The sequence below is a fragment of the Perca flavescens genome, chromosome 15, assembly GCF_004354835.1.
Source record: "Perca flavescens isolate YP-PL-M2 chromosome 15, PFLA_1.0, whole genome shotgun sequence".
NCBI lineage: Eukaryota > Metazoa > Chordata > Actinopteri > Perciformes > Percidae > Perca > Perca flavescens.
In genome coordinates this window covers 33,754,789-33,771,546 of record NC_041345.1, presented here as the reverse complement: position 1 = coordinate 33,771,546, position 16,758 = coordinate 33,754,789, and the positions used below count along the sequence as shown (strand labels likewise).

Here is a 16,758-nt window from a genome sequence, read left to right as displayed (position 1 = left end):
ATGATTTTTTTTCTCTGAAGAGGACAGACTTAGTCTTATCCTGTACATTGATGACTTTGAGGTGTGCAATCCTTTGGGAACTTCAAGGAAAAAACACAAAGTGACAGCTGGATCTTGGGAAACATTCCAGCACAGTCTCAATCAGTATTAACATCCATTAAGTTAGCCGTTTTGTGTAAGGCAGTGGACACCAAGACATTTGGATACCAGAAAGTGTTAGAGCCGCTGCTAACGGATCTGAGGAGTTTAGAAAGAGATGGCTTATTTGTTACAGCTCTGGGAAAAGTTGTCAAAAGAACTGTTATGTGTGTGGTAGCAGACAACCTAGGAGCCCACTCGGTTGAAAGCTTTTCTGGTTCTTACGCTTGTTGTTTTTGTCTTGCTGAGCAAATGCGGAATTTGAGTTTGAGCTTTATTTTTGTCTGGACATTAAACATCCCTATCCTTTCTCCATCCACAGATGCATTCACAGGGGTTTTCAAGTCGACAGGGTTAGGGTTAGGGTTAGGGTCATCACATCTCATCATATTTGTAACAACCAGCATTTATTTCTGGTCAAAAATGAGGACTTTTTTCTGGACTTAACTGAAAAACTGCAGATAATGATCATCTTCTAATGAGTAAGGCTAACATCAGTACACTGTATATAGTTGCAACTTCACATCATAATGAATGTCTGTAAAGATTAACAAACAATTTTTGTGTTTATGATGCAGCTTTCTCTGTCAGGATGGGCACCCCAGCAAAGCTCTGCATCATTTTTGGAGACGACGATATTCGCAAACTCATTCTACCTGCAGGCATACCAGGCAGCCTCACAGACTTTATTTGTGCTATCAGAGATTCTTTTGATATTCCTGGAAATGTTTCTGTGCATTATCAGGACATGGATTTCAATGGTTAGTTTTTCACTCTAACCAGCATTGGAGATGTGGAGGATCAGGCAACATTAAAAGTTGTGCCAGTAAAGTCAGTTGTCCTCACTCTCAGTTCAGTGGAAGAAATAGAGGTTGACTCGCCTCCACCACAAGAATCCTCTGATACTATCTCCACCCACTCATCATCAGACACCATCATTCTCTCCTCCTCTGATGAAAGCAGAACTTCCCAACGCTCTCAACCATGGCCAGCCAGATTTTAAATACCAACATTTTCCTTTGACATTTGCAGGCTAGAAACCAAGCATTCCTGAAGGATGGTGCCCAGCTCAACCACCCAAGTTTGACAAGCAGCATACTGGGGAAGCTTGCAGAGGTGGTTTTTGGTTACACAGCATACCCCACAGGGATTCAAATTTTGACAGCGGTCGAAGCCTTAATCGAAAAGTTCCCAGGGTCTTTTAATGGCCTTTATGGGGGGCAGCAGAGGATGAAATGGAAAATGGGGAATTACCATGCAAAATTGAGAGGCCGTCAACTTGCCTGTCCAGAGCTGGAAGTGAACTCTGAAAAGACAGAGGTCAAATGAGAATGGCTCAAGCAAAGGCATCAAAAAGCCCAAATAAGTAGAGGTAAACTACCTGCCTCCACTGCCAATTGGGGACACAGAAGCCACTTTAGAGAGTGAGAGGGTAGACATGCTGCAAAAAATTAAGGAGAAAAACAATGAGCGCATAATATCTGAGAAAATGGAAAGATCTTTCTTCTTCCGAAGACAGGAAGTTGTAAAGCAGTGCCCCGCCATCCAAGATTTCCGGGAGAGATGGCCTGCTCTTTTCTCTGAAGCGTCTGTGTGTTGTATTTATAAATCCATTAAGAAATAGTGTTTGTTAAAAAGAAAAAAGGAAATAGCATAATCGTACCTCCTTTTTTCAGATCAAGGAGGAATTCAAAAGAATCACAATGGTTCCCTTGGAAAGAACTGTTCTCACTAAGCTGGACTTCTACACTAAAAATGCAGGAGATATTCAGCAAAAAAGGCGGAGTAGCTGGGACCAAAACACCACCACTTCTGGATTCACTCAGCCAGGTAAAGCAGGGGTTGTGTGAGTCTGCGTGTGAGTCTGTGTGAGTCTGTGAGAGTCTGTGTGAGAGTCTGTGAGAGTCTGTGTGAGTCTGTGAGAGTCTGTGAGAGTCTGTGAGAGTCTGTGTGAGTCTGTGAGAGTCTGTGAGAGTCTGTGAGAGTCTGTTTGTGAGTCTGTATGAGTCTGTGAGAGTCTGTGTGAGAGTCTGTGTGAGAGTCTGTGAGAGTCTGTGTGAGAGTCTGTGAGAGTCTGTGTGAGTCTGTGAGAGAGTCTGTGATAGTCTGTGAGGGTCTGTTTGTGAGTCTGTATGAGTCTGTGAGAGTCTGTGAGAGTCTGTGTGAGTCTGTGAGAGTCTGTGATAGTCTGTGAGGGTCTGTTTGTGAGTCTGTATGAGTCTGTGAGAGTCTGTGTGAGAGTCTGTGTGAGAGTCTGTGAGAGTCTGTGTGAGAGTCTGTGAGAGTCTGTGTGAGTCTGTGAGAGTCTGTGATAGTCTGTGAGGGTCTGTTTGTGAGTCTGTATGAGTCTGTGAGTCTGTGTGAGAGTCTGTGAGAGTCTGTGAGGGTCTGTTTGTGAGTCTGTATGAGTCTGTGAGTCTGTGTGAGAGTCTGTGAGAGTCTGTGAGAGTCTGTGAGAGTCTGTTTGTGAGTCTGTATGAGTCTGTGAGAGTCTGTGTGAGAGTCTGTGTGAGAGTCTGTGAGAGTCTGTGTGAGTCTGTGAGAGTCTGTGATAGTCTGTGAGGGTCTGTTTGTGAGTCTGTATGAGTCTGTGAGTCTGTGTGAGAGTCTGTGAGTCTGTTAGTCTGTGAGAGTCTGTGTGTGAGTCTGTGAGAGTCTGTGTGAGTCTGTGTGTGAGTCTGTGAGAGTCTGTGTGAGAGTCTGTGAGAGTCTGTGTGAGTCTGTGTGAGTCTGTGTGAGTCTGTGTGAGTCTGTGAGAGTCTGTTTGTGAGTCTGTATGAGTCTGTGAGAGTCTGTGTGAGAGTCTGTGAGAGTCTGTGAGTCTGTGAGAGTCTGTGTGTGAGTCTGTGAGAGTCTGTGAGTCTGTGAGAGTCTGTGTGTGAGTCTGTGAGAGTCTGTGTGTGAGTCTGTGAAAGTCTGTGTGTGAGTCTGTATGAGTCTGTGTGAGTCTGTGAGAGTTTGTGTGTGAGTCTGAAGAGAGTCTGTGTGTGAGTCTGTGAGAGTCTGTGAGTCTGTGAGAGTCTGTGTGTGAGTCTTTGAGAGTCTGTGTGAGTCTGTGAGAGTCTGTGTGTGTCTGTGAGAGTCTGTGTGTGTCTGTGAGAGTCTGTGAGAGTCTGTGTGTGTCTGTGAGAGTCTGTGTGTGTCTGTGTGTGTCTGTGAGAGTCTGTGAGAGTCTGTGTGTGTCTGAATGAGTCTGTGTGAGTCTGTGTATGAGTTTGTGTGTCTGTGAGAGTCTGTGTGTGAGTCTGTATGAGTCTGTGTGAGAGTCTGTATGAGTCTGTGAGAGAGTCTGTATGAGTCTGTGTGAGTCTGTGTGAGTCTGTGAGAGTCTGTGTGAGAGTCTGTGAGTCTGTGAGAGTCTGTGTGTGAGTCTTTGAGAGTCTGTGTGAGTCTGTGAGAGTCTGTGTGTGTCTGTGAGAGTCTGTGTGTGTCTGTGAGAGTCTGTGAGAGTCTGTGTGTGTCTGTGAGAGTCTGTGTGTGTCTGTGTGTGTCTGTGAGAGTCTGTGAGAGTCTGTGTGTGTCTGAATGAGTCTGTGTGAGTCTGTGTATGAGTTTGTGTGTCTGTGAGAGTCTGTGTGTGAGTCTGTATGAGTCTGTGTGAGAGTCTGTATGAGTCTGTGAGAGAGTCTGTATGAGTCTGTGTGAGTCTGTGAGAGTCTGTGTGAGTCTGTGATAGTCTGTGAGGGTCTGTTTGTGAGTCTGTATGAGTCTGTGAGAGTCTGTGTGAGAGTCTGTGAGAGTCTGTGTGAGTCTGTGAGAGTCTGTGAGAGTCTGTGATAGTCTGTGAGGGTCTGTTTGTGAGTCTGTATGAGTCTGTGAGTCTGTGTGAGAGTCTGTGAGAGTCTGTGTGAGTCTGTGAGAGTCTGTGAGAGTCTGTTTGTGAGTCTGTATGAGTCTGTGAGAGTCTGTGTGAGAGTCTGTGTGAGAGTCTGTGAGAGTCTGTGTGAGTCTGTGAGAGTCTGTGATAGTCTGTGAGGGTCTGTTTGTGAGTCTGTATGAGTCTGTGAGTCTGTGTGAGAGTCTGTGAGAGTCTGTTAGTCTGTGAGAGTCTGTGTGTTAGTCTGTGAGAGTCTGTTTGTGAGTCTGTATGAGTCTGTGAGAGTCTGTGTGAGAGTCTGTGAGTCTGTGAGAGTTTGTGTGTGAGTCTGAAGAGAGTCTGTGTGTGAGTCTGTGAGAGTCTGTGAGTCTGTGAGAGTCTGTGTGTGAGTCTTTGAGAGTCTGTGTGAGTCTGTGAGAGTCTGTGTGTGTCTGTGAGTCTGTGTGTGAGTCTGTGTATGAGTTTGTGTGTCTGTGAGAGTCTGTGTGTGAGTCTGTGAGTCTGTGTGAGAGTCTGTGTGAGTCTGTGAGAGTCTGTATGTGAGTCTGAGTGAGTCTGTGTGAGTCTGTGAGTCTGTGAGAGTCTGTTTGTGAGTCTGTATGAGTCTGTGAGAGTCTGTGTGAGAGTCTGTGAGAGTCTGTGAGTCTGTGAGAGTCTGTGTGTGAGTCTGTGAGAGTCTGTGTGTGTCTGTGAAAGTCTGTGTGTGAGTCTGTGAGAGTCTGTATGAGTCTGTGTGAGTCTGTGAGAGTTTGTGTGTGAGTCTGAAGAGAGTCTGTGTGTGAGTCTGTGAGAGTCTGTGAGTCTGTGAGAGTCTGTGTGTGAGTCTTTGAGAGTCTGTGAGAGTCTGTGTGTGTCTGTGAGTCTGTGAGAGTCTGTGTGTGTCTGAATGAGTCTGTTTGAGTCTGTGTATGAGTTTGTGTGTCTGTGAGAGTCTGTGTGTGAGTCTGTATGAGTCTGTGTGAGAGTCTGTATGAGTCTGTGAGAGAGTCTGTATGAGTCTGTGTGAGTCTGTGTGTGAGTCTGTGAGTCTGTGTGAGAGTCTGTGTGAGTCTGTGAGAGTCTGTATGTGAGTCTGTATGAGTCTGTGTGTGAGTCTGTGAGTCTGTGTGAGAGTCTGTGTGAGTCTGTGTGTGAGTCTGTATGAGTATGTGAGAGTCTGTATGAGTCTGTGTGAGTCTGTGTGAGTCTGTGAGTGTCTTTGTGAGAGTCTTGGTGTGAGTATGTGTGTGAGTCTGTGTGTGAGTCTGTACGAGTCTGTGAGAGTCTGTGAGAGTCTTTGTTAGAGTCTGTGTGTGAGTATGTGTGTGAGTCTGTGTGAGTCTATTACTATGTGGTATAAAAAGTGTCACCTTTTTCAGCCCTTCTGAATTTGCAGGTATGCCATTTCCGCCAATGAAAAAGAAATTATGAAAAGAAATCCCCATGGAAAGTCATGATAATGAGATATAAAGTAATAATAATAAGATAAAAAGTCATAATAATTATTATTATTATTATTATTTTGGCTCAATTTGTGATTCACAACTTTTTATTGTGCATGCTGATTGGCCTGAAAATAGTTTCTGTCCTTGTTCAGGCAAAAACAAACAAATGTTGAGCATTCTTGTGTGATGTATAAAATATGATAAAAACGTCATCACAGAACCAAATTTTAATCTCAATTTACCAAAATTATGAATTTAAACAATCAATAAATTTACTTGAATGATATAAATTGTATATTGCTTGATGAAATTTTGTACAATGCTTGAAAACCAAAAAAAATTAAAATTGACAGAATTAAGTGAAGTATTGGATACCTTTTATAACAACTCAATAAAAGAAACAAAATGCATCCTTTCAATAAGTCGTCTTTATAGTAAGTGCATTCTGGTGGTTCTTTCAGTTTGAGATAACAAAAAAGATATTTTTCACATATATTTGACAGGATATCAGCAGAGAGGAAGCTCAAGAGGACCAGCCTGAGCAAGTCCTGAGGATCTGTGTCTTCCATACAAGTGAAGAAGATGAAGGTGCATTCGAAACTCATGTGTCAATTGTTATTGAAGGGACTGAGGTACTTGACAACTGTGGAAGTGTTGCAAAGGCCTGTCTCCTGCTCATGGGCATCATTTATGCCATGAACTTGAGTTACCCCTCAAAAACCAAGTACACTTTTTAAGTTTTTCAAAAGCTTCTTGTAGAGCTTGATGTCCTTAAGCTGTCCCCGAAAATCCTGACTCTGCGAAACAAGCTTATAGCATGAGTGCACGTTTGACCCATGAGTTGTCCTTTCAAAGAGGGAGCTAAAAGAAAAATACAGCACAGTTGTTTATGTGGCTATTTGTCTATTTTCTCATTTTTCTCTCTTTTTCTAATAATGTAATTTTTATTTTAACTTGTTGCACTGTATTAAACATGTGGCCCTGTGGCTAAGTTTGGGTATAAAAGAAAAGAAGTTATATCAGCATTTTCAAGTTAAACAAGAGATTCTCAACCTCGTTGGTCATGGGGGCCATTTTCAATGGGTCACGGATGAAATATTGCACTTTTTAGTGTCAAGATGCTCGGATTTTTGTAGGATATTACTTATGATACAGAAACAGACGTTTAGAACCTTAGGGCAACCAAAAATCAACATTTAAAGTTGAAATAACCTCATAAAAAGTAATCTTCCAGCATTGAAAATATGGTGTACCGAAAGTGAGCAGATTTTCTGAATGTTGTGTTAATTAAAACCTAATTTAGCCTTTATTGTGGCAGAATTGAATCGCACTGAAGGTTCCTGAAGCATGTCAAATGTTTTTTTAGAGAGTTTAAGGTTAAAAAGCCTATCCAAAAGATAGGCTACGTATGCTCTATGCCAACAGTTCCTGAACTTTTCCTTGCACCTTTAACGCATGGGAGGAGCAGCAGAGCAAACAAAGCTGAAAACACAAGTTTGTAATATTTTTTTACAAACGTCTTGGCATGTCTGAGCTACAGGACACTTGGATTACCTCAGACAAGCAGTATGGAGACATTTTATTGATTATTGATGTATTTTTGGATGCTTGAAGCTAAGATACCGCTCAGTGCAGTTGAGTGGAAAAAACTTCTGTCAAACTCACAGAAGAATACGGATGTTAAAAAAACTTCACCAATCCTATTGACAAAGGGGTGAGTAAATAATAACAAAAAAATCATCTTAGGGTGAACTATACCTTGCTGTTGTTTTGCCATGCAAAATTGCTGAAAAATATTTCATTGAAAAAAATACTTTTTCACTTAAAGGTCCAATATGTAATACTGACAGCTAGTGTTTAAAAAAGTTACTGCAGTACAAATTCAAAATACTGGAGAGTCGTCTCCCCCGCCCCCTCCTCCCCAGACTTGAAGTTCACTGAGGTTGCCAGGCTGAGACCGCAGCATCCACAACAATGTTGTTAGGCTTATATAGCCAGACATTACTCCACAGCACAGCGGAGTAGCTAACGTTAGATGCTAGTCTCACATAGCCAGACGTTACTCCACAGCACAGCAGAGTAGCTAACGGTAGATGCTAGTCTCACATAGCCAGACATTACTCCACAGCACAGCCGAGTAGCTAACGGTAGATGCTAGTCTCACATAGCCAGACATTACTCCACAGCACAGCAGAGTAGCTAACGGGAGATGCTGGCTATATTGACAGTCATAAAGCCCATGCTCACACTGAGCTCTGTAACCAACTGACAGACACACTTTTTCGGCTTAGAATTACAGTAGGAACCGCCAAAAACCCCACAACCTCGCCGTCCTCTCCACCCGCCAGACAGGCACACTTCCTCGGCTTAGAATTACAATACGAAACGCTAAAAATACCACTACCTTGCCGACTGAACATACTTCATTGGCTTAGAATTACGGCAACAAACACAGTGCAAACTCACGGTCCTCTCTTTCCGATTTACAGCCCCCCTCTCGTGGCTTAAAATAACTCACCGTTGTCGGCTCCAGCTGCTGAACTACACTTTATAAACAGGCACGGGCTGCTTGCCTGGTCCTCCCGGTAATGTTAGCAGTTAGCAGGGTTAGCATGGCGGCGTTAGCCAGGACCAGTCGGGATCACTTTACTGGCTATGTCTCAATTGTTTGAAACAAATGTTGAAATGACATAAAATGCCCATCCCTAGTAGCTGTGATAAATTAGCCTGAAGCTAATGCTTACCTGTTCGGGAGAAAATAAGCCAACTTTGCATCTTTTTGGGCTCTAAGCTGTCTCCATCTTTCAAATACATCTCCAATATTTACCAGGGGGTTGTTACATCTCTGGTCATGAAACTGTCAGAAGCATGCCGTTTTTAGTTTTTTTTTAGGTCGGGTAGAATCTATCTCCGTTGATCCTGTTTGTTTGTTTGCTGCTTTCATTTGTCATTTTTGGATTTATTACAGTACATATATTACATATTGGACCTTTAAGAAAAAAAAAAATGGGTTGTTAAATTAAACAGTTGCCTCATTTTTATTTATTTTTTAAAGGTCTTGTTCCTGCCTGTGAGTTGCCGTCAGTCTGTTGTGCATGATTCGCCTGTTGCTTTTGATTTTTCCCTGCGTGACTTTGAGAGTTTTCCAGTCTTGTACTGCCATTTTCTGTTGGATTAAAACCTCAAGTTCAACCATCTTCTGCCTGCTTGCCTCTCCCTGTATTTGGGTCCTCTATCTTCCGCCATACATCACACATCAAGTGAAACGTTCATGCCATGGGACCTTTTAAGTCATTGTTTCAATAAACAAAAACATTAAGAACAAATTTAGGCAATTTATTATGTAAAACATTATGTAAAATGTTGTGTAAATGTTAGTTAAATATAGTCCATAAATAAAAGTTAGAAAAAGTATTTAAAAATTACCTTGAAAAGCCACTGGTTTTAGGTGAGATTTTTCAGAGTTTAAGTAAAACTTACAAAGAATGAGAGAGTAAATTTCAATAACCACATTAATAAACGTCAGTAAATTACCTGAGGTTTGCTAGTAAAAGATCCTTATATCTGCAAGTAAAGTTTACTTGATGATCGCCCTTGTAGAATTTACTTATAATTTGTGCAAAAACTTTCCTAGGTTTTCCCAAGTAAATAACACTCAATGGGCCATTTTTGGGCCAATTGGGCTATTTTAACGATCTGAAATGCAAGTATGAAACGCAAAACGCAAGTAGCTTTGTGGGCGGATCTCAGGTGCTTGGGTTGCGTGCATAGAGGCCATGGTGGTTGAGTGCATTACTAATTGTTTTCTTTGAAACAAGTGTACCTGCTTCTTCCAGGTCTTTCTGAAGATCTCCACGAGTGGTCCTTGGTTCTTCAACAAGTCTTCTAAGTATTCTATGGACTCCTCTGTCAGACATCTTGCGAGGAGCACCTGGTCATGGCCGGTTAATGGTCAAATGATGTTCTTTCCACTTCCGGAGAACGGCCCCAACAGTGCTCACTGGAACTTTCAGAAGTTTAGATATTCGTCTGTAACCAATGCCATCCGTATGTTTTTCTACAATAAGCTTGTGAAGGTCTTGGGAGAGCTCTTTTTTTACCCATCATGAAATGCTTCTTGAGTGACACCTTAGTAATGAGAAACCTTTTTATAGGCCATCAATTAGGACTAATTCAGCTGATATTAATTTGCACTAATAGGGGGCAGGATTGCTTCCTAAATACTGACAGATTTCAGCTGGTTTATTGGCTTCCCATGCCTTTTTACACCCCTTTTTCTTCATGGGTTCAATATTTATTCCCATTATCATTCCACTTTATTACACATTACTTTTGTCACAGACATACATGTTTTAATTTCTTTGTATGTGTAGATTACTTGGGTTATTACTGACCATCTGGTGAAAATGTCATGCTGATAGCCCCATCAGAAATATCTTTACTGAGAAAAATGTTGATGCGTTCAATACTTATTTTCCCCGCTGTATATTATATTCAAGTTCAATACCGTAAATATATTGATTAAATTAGATAAAATCAATTATTACATGTGTAAATATCTTAACACACACAATGTATTATACCATGCAGCAATGCTTCTGCAACAGAAGTGTCTAACTGGGTCCTAATAGAACCTGCTCTCAAGACCCATCCCTAGTTGTGAGTCTTGAACTTGCAGCGTTTAGAACATGATTCCATGTTGTGTTGTCTGTGTTGCAGTCATGGCGTTCCCTCGGCTGTCTGCCTCCATGCTGTTGGCTTCATTGATCCTTCTTCTCTACTGGACGACATCCTCAGCTCGATCACAAGATCCCACATCCTCTGTCGTCTCACCCCCCTACAGGGTGAAGAGAGACCTGCCTTTCGAAACCAGAGAGAAAGTGGATAAATCTTTGGCATTGGCAAACAGCTTCCTCACTGTCGTCAAAGAAGGGATTGAAAAGATTGATACCAAAAAGTTGTCAGCTATGATAAAGAGTCTTGCCAACGTTGCCAGCTTGGCGCCTGGCGTCGGAGTTCTGGTTGCGTCTTTTGTCAACATGGTCTTGATCTTAATCCCTCAAGATGACCCGGTGCTGAACGAGGTGAAGAAAGGGTTTGAAGAAGTGAACAAGAAGCTGGACTTGCTCTCCATCCAGATCTCCAACCTGGCAACAGACGTTGAATGGTATAACTACGCCAGCGTCTACTCTCGAGACGAAGTCCGCATCCTCAACTCCTGGAAGAAGTTCAATGAGCTTCTTCAGAACACTTACTTGGTACAAAGTGAAGAGGACAAACTCCGACTGGCAGAGATATTTGTCAACTACTATGAGAACACAGGAACTGAGGCCAGTGTGGCCAACCTCTACCATTACCTGACGGTCAAAGACACGTCTCTTAGTGAAAACCTCAACAAACTGCTGAGGAAGAAGTTTAAATGTGACTTTCAAGAGATCGGCAAATATAACGTCTATTTCAGCAGTTTGCTGTGGAAGGGGATGGTGCTGAACCAGGTCTACTGGAAACTGATTGGGTTGGATTCATCAGGTATAGAAGCCAAACATACCCAGATGTTCAAGAACTTCTATGAGGCTCAGATATCAGCTCTGAACTACTGCCTGGACAACCACATGCAGTATGTGATGGAAGATGTGGTGGAGATCAGCAAAGGACTCAGTGCTGACAACAAAAGAGCCATCGCTGATGAGGTGAAAGAGTGTCTGGATAAGAAGTACAACTGGTACAACTGGGTGGTGGTGGTGTACAACACAAACCAGGAAGAACAGTACGAACTAAATGAATTAACTAAGGTCACCGTGGACATGGTCACCATCGCTGTGGGCTACACTCTGATAGCAGATGTATTGTATGATAACTACGTTATCCAAGCAGCTAATAAATGCTTTGAATCATATCAACCATGCAATATTAAGTACAAAACAAATAACTGTATATATTTTCCTCAAAAGCCTAATCCACATGCGGACCAGATGAAATTGATCTTTAAAGATTATGCTAAAGCGACACATGCTGCCTATGGGACTGAGTTTGCTGAGGCCCCAGCACCCTTATGCCATCGTTACTGTGAGCCTGGAACCTGGTATCCAAGAAAGATTTCTATCTATTACTCCCGGAGGTTGCCTGTCTGCCAAGGTGAAACATGTAGCAACCATGGAGCGTGCAAGCAGCTGATGGACTCCAATGAATGGATGTGTGATTGTTGGGAGGGTTACTATGGTAAGAGATGTGAAGAGAGAACCCAAATTAACTCCACTATAGCGATCGATTTACAAGTTGTACCTGACATCAGCACCATTGACACCAAAATCAAATTGATGGAGATCAAACTGGAAGAGATTCTCAAGTCTATCAATGACAGATGCCATGGCTAGTAGGAGATATCTGCAGACCGCTGACAGATGACAGGAACGACAACTTACTGCCAACAGACAAACTAAACACACATCAACTGACTGAGCATCTGAGAACGGCACCATGAAGGAAGAACAAGTACAATCCACGGATGAGGCTGGATACTATTGATTATTAGGGCTTGGTATCGTTGTGCAATACCTTTTAAATTATCAACTGAAACACTCAATACCAAGTAGAATGGAAACTCCTCCAGTCAAATGATACATGCATTTGATTCTTTTTGTACACAGATCTATAGAAAAATTATTATTTGTTTGGTTTCGCTTGCAACCAATCACTGAAAGTTCTTTGACTTAATGTGATATGTGATTGGCCCTCTACCACAGCATTGACACCCTATAGAGTCTGGGCGCCGTGTATTTCAATTTCTGTTTATAGTATCAAATCTTAACAAGAGTTACATTATCTCAAGACACTTTACTAGCTAAGTTTCCATCCACTTGTCAATTGAATTATCTGAAGTTTGGTAAAAAAACTAATGTGAATAAAGCTGGTGAAAGTGTGTTTCCATCCAACAGCTTTAAAGTGAATAAAAACCTGTTGCGTAATGACGTCACATGCTGTTTTGCGATTAAATTGGTATATCGAATTGATTTGAGACATTTTAAGGTGTTTTCATTCATTTTGCACTGAATCGCACAAGATTTAAGCAAACTTTTGTGAACAAAGTTTTGCCAGACGAAAGTAGTTGTTGTTAATATAAAAGGCTGAGGAAGCTCCGATGGACCTTTGGCCGAGGATCTGATCCTCATCAAAAAGGTGGAACTTGCCTTTTATTTTCCCTCCAGCACTGCTGAGAGACAACTCTCTTTTTTGAGACATGTATCGCTGTTTGAGCTCCTTCCATTTACTCCGGAGGACGTCCCACGGCTTGTCGTAACCTTTGTTGGTCATTTCCTTTGCGAGTTCCTGATAAATTATGGCATTTCTTAGATTTTTGCTATCTAAAATAGCTGTTATATTTTGCTCGTAAATTAAATTCAAAAAGTCTCTTGTCTCCTTTACTGTTTCCATAAGGCATTTTTCATTTGATATCACTTAATTTGGATAAAAACGTGTGGATGGAAACATAGCTACAGATAAGATAGCTATGTTAAGATAAGATACCTAAGATACGTGGAGTTGTTTTTCCTTTAAAATGACCAGATAATGCTTATACTTCATGCATTGCAATCTATAATCTAAAAAGCATCAGCTAAATGACATATGATGTAATGTAAACTATTGGAATGATTTGTGCATCTATGACAACATTTATCATTTAACTACTCTTTTCAAGCAGTTTGTTGTATTTTATCAGAATACTGAAATCTGCAGAACTGAGAACACTAATATCTGATTATTTATCAGAAGTTATATCCTGATCAAGATATTCAACAACGTCATTGCATATTGCATATTTTCCTCATATAGTGCAACCCTAACATATAACAATAAAACCAGTTTTTCTTAAAACAAGGTTGATTTCATCCAGACTTGTCTTCTTCAGAAAAACCTTTGTTTCACAACAGGTTTTATAAAGAATATGTTTAGATCATTTCCTCTCTAACTGGGAGGTTTTATAAAGAATATGTTTAGATAATTTCCTCTCTAACTGGGAGGTTTTATAAAGAATATGTTAGATAATTTCCTTCTAACTGGGAGGTTTTATAAAGAATATGTTTGGATCATTTCCTCTCTAACTGGGAGGTTTTATAAAGAATATGTTTAGATCATTTCCTCTCTAACTGGGAGGTTTTATAAAGAATATGTTTAGATAATTTCCTCTCTAACTGGGAGGTTTTATAAAGAATATGTTTAGGTCATTTCCTCCCTAACTGGGAGGTTTTATAAAGAATATGTTAGATAATTTCCTTCTAACTGGGAGGTTTTATAAAGAATATGTTTAGATCATTTCCTCTCTAACTGGGAGGTTATATAAAGAATATGTTAGATCATTTCCTCTCTAACTGGGAGGTTATATAAAGAATATGTTTAGATCATTTCCTCTCTAACTGGGAGGTTTTATAAAGAATATGTTAGATCATTTCCTCTCTAACTGGGAGGTTATATAAAGAATATGTTAGATCATTTCCTCTCTAACTGGGAGGTTATATAAAGAATATGTTTAGATCATTTCCTCTCTAACTGGGAGGTTATATAAAGAATATGTTAGATCATTTCCTCTCTAACTGGGAGGTTATATAAAGAATATGTTTAGATCATTTCCTCTCTAACTGGGAGGTTTTATAAAGAATATGTTAGATCATTTCCTCTCTAACTGGGAGGTTATATAAAGAATATGTTAGATCATTTCCTCTCTAACTGGGAGGTTATATAAAGAATATGTTTAGATCATTTCCTCTCTAACTGGGAGGTTATATAAAGAATATGTTTAGATCATTTCCTCTCTAACTGGGAGGTTATATAAAGAATATGTTAGATCATTTCCTCTCTAACTGGGAGGTTTTATAAAGAATATGTTTAGGTCATTTCCTCCCTAACTGGGAGGTTTTATAAAGAATATGTTAGATAATTTCCTTCTAACTGGGAGGTTTTATAAAGAATATGTTTAGATCATTTCCTCTCTAACTGGGAGGTTTTATAAAGAATATGTTTAGATAATTTCCTCTCTAACTGGGTGGTTATATAAAGAATATGTTTAGGTCATTTCCTCCCTAACTGGGAGGTTTTATGAAGAATATGTTAGATAATTTCCTTCTAACTGGGTGGTTATATAAAGAATATGTTAGATCATTTCCTCTCTAACTGGGAGGTTTTGGGACTGATTGGTGGGATAACTGTGGATGATGTACACACGGAGATACACTGGTAAGAGCCAATGAGGTTTAACCATGTATCAGCTCATTTAAATAGATCACATTACTGTATTGTATCAACAGTAAGTAAGTAAGTAAGGAAGTAAGGTTTATTTCTATAGAACTGTATTTCAATGGGAAGCATATTTTGTGGCCACAGCACAAAATTGTAGGGAGTAATATAAAAAGCCGAAAATCCGCGTAGGTAGGTTGGTCGGGGTGGTGGATGGGTCAAACAACACGGGACTTTCACCCGGGCGAGCGGGGATCGCGTCCCGTTTGCGCCGCTTTGTTTCCCGGGGATGGCGTCCCTGCGTGTGGTGTTTTGTCCCGCGTGTTACTGTGGCTCGTCTCCCGGCGTTTAAGGCGCCCTTTCCCCGGCGTTTAAGGCGCCCTTTCCCCGTAAGTTTTTTCCTAAACCCAACCTCCGCCATCCCGTTTTTGTGGGGCCGCCTTGCGGGCCGTCTCGCGGGCCGTCTCGCGGGCTCCTCCCGGCTTATGGAGCGTCCTTTTCGGCCACCTCCCGGCGGGTCCCCAGCGGGCCGCTTCCCGGCTTATGGAGCGACCTTTTTGGCCTCCTCCCGCCGTCATTTCCCCGAGAAAATAATGTGACATTTACACGTAAAAAATAATGTGACATTTACACGTAAAAAATAATATGACATTTACACGTAAAAAATAATGTGACATTTACACGTAAAAAATAATATGACATTTACATGTAAAAAATAATGTGACATTTACACGTAAAAAATAATATGACATTTACACGTAAAAAATAATATGACATTTACACGTAAAAAATAATGTGACATTTACACGTAAAAAATAATATGACATTTACACGTAAAAAATAATATGACATTTACATGTAAAAAATAATGTGACATTTACACATAAAAAATAATGTGACATTTACACGTAAAAAATAATGTGACATTTACATGTAAAAAACGAGAAAAACGTCTCCGTGAGCACGTATCAATAGATTAAGAATAACGTGGACATTTACACGAACTGCAGTGAGACCGGGTTGAGCAGAGCCACCGTCGCCAAGTCCGGAGCTTAGCGCCGCCCAAGACCGTTGGGATTGGTTTAATAAAAGATGCAAACAACTCAGAGTTCAGTCTCCTATCCCAGGAATGCATGGACTGCCAAACTTTGGAAGTCCAACACAAGCAGCAATGTTAGAATGGCTTCAAATTGACCCCAAGTAAAATAATGAACTCCTATTTTATATGTAAATAAATCATCAATGAATAAATCATTGCCATCAAAACAAAAGGTTCCTTTATCATTGCTCAGACCAAGACAGTCAAAATGCAAAGACATTTTGTCCAATGACAGTGGACTCTGAGGGCTAGATTTATCAAGCCGTTTGCGCCTGTTTCCAGGCGCTAATTGGTCGCAAAGACGGACGTAACCGATGCGGGCTATTTACTAACAGGGGGCACTTGGGTCAAATCTCAGATTGTCCTCCACATGAGCGAGAAGAGACAAGTTGTGCTTTCAATATGCGTTCGTGGGAGGGTCGTGGGGAAAGTGGGAGTTCCAACCAAAAAGGTGGGAGGATAAGCGCAAAGTGCACCTAATTATATATTCCGTGGTATTTACAAAGACTGCCAGTAAGAGCGCGTCTCTATTCTGCGGGGGAAATTCTCCGCCTCTTAAAAGCAGGTCTAAACCAGCCGCAGTCGAGTTTCCTCGTAGACCTTTATGCCGCTGGTGAAATGGGAAATGTAATTTGAGCAAGACGAAGACATAGGCGAGGCTGAAAATATTTTTAACATAAGAATCAGACTTTGTCAGTGAACACAACTTCATTTAGTGTTACAGATCAAGCAGCCGTGCAATATTAGAGTTCCTGGAAGAAATCAAAGATGAAATTGAATCTCCAACTCAACGTTCACATCCCATTCCAGCAGTTGTTAAACTCCTCGCTACATTACAAATATTGGCAGCAGGATCATTTCAAACAGTCATAGCATCAGCAGTGGGAATATCACAGTCTTCACTCAGCCGTATCATAGCACAAGTACCGCTTCGCTACAGTGCAATTTACGGTATAGTGGGTGGAGAAAGACGCTGATTGGCTGATGGGTGTCAGGGTTGATAAATACTACGCAAAATGTGGAAGCATAGCGTGCACTATTACCGAACTCGC

General features: G+C 41.0%; 1 protein-coding gene across 1 annotated transcript; it reads left to right on the top strand.

Moving 5' to 3' along the window:
* Nucleotides 1–10,100: 10,100 nt before the first annotated feature.
* LOC114570423 (SE-cephalotoxin-like) lies at nt 10,101–11,841 on the top strand. The gene has a single exon (XM_028600752.1). It carries the CDS (start codon nt 10,101–10,103, stop codon nt 11,751–11,753), a length of 1,653 nt encoding a protein of 550 aa, XP_028456553.1. The 3' UTR covers nt 11,754–11,841.
* Nucleotides 11,842–16,758: the final 4,917 nt, after the last annotated feature.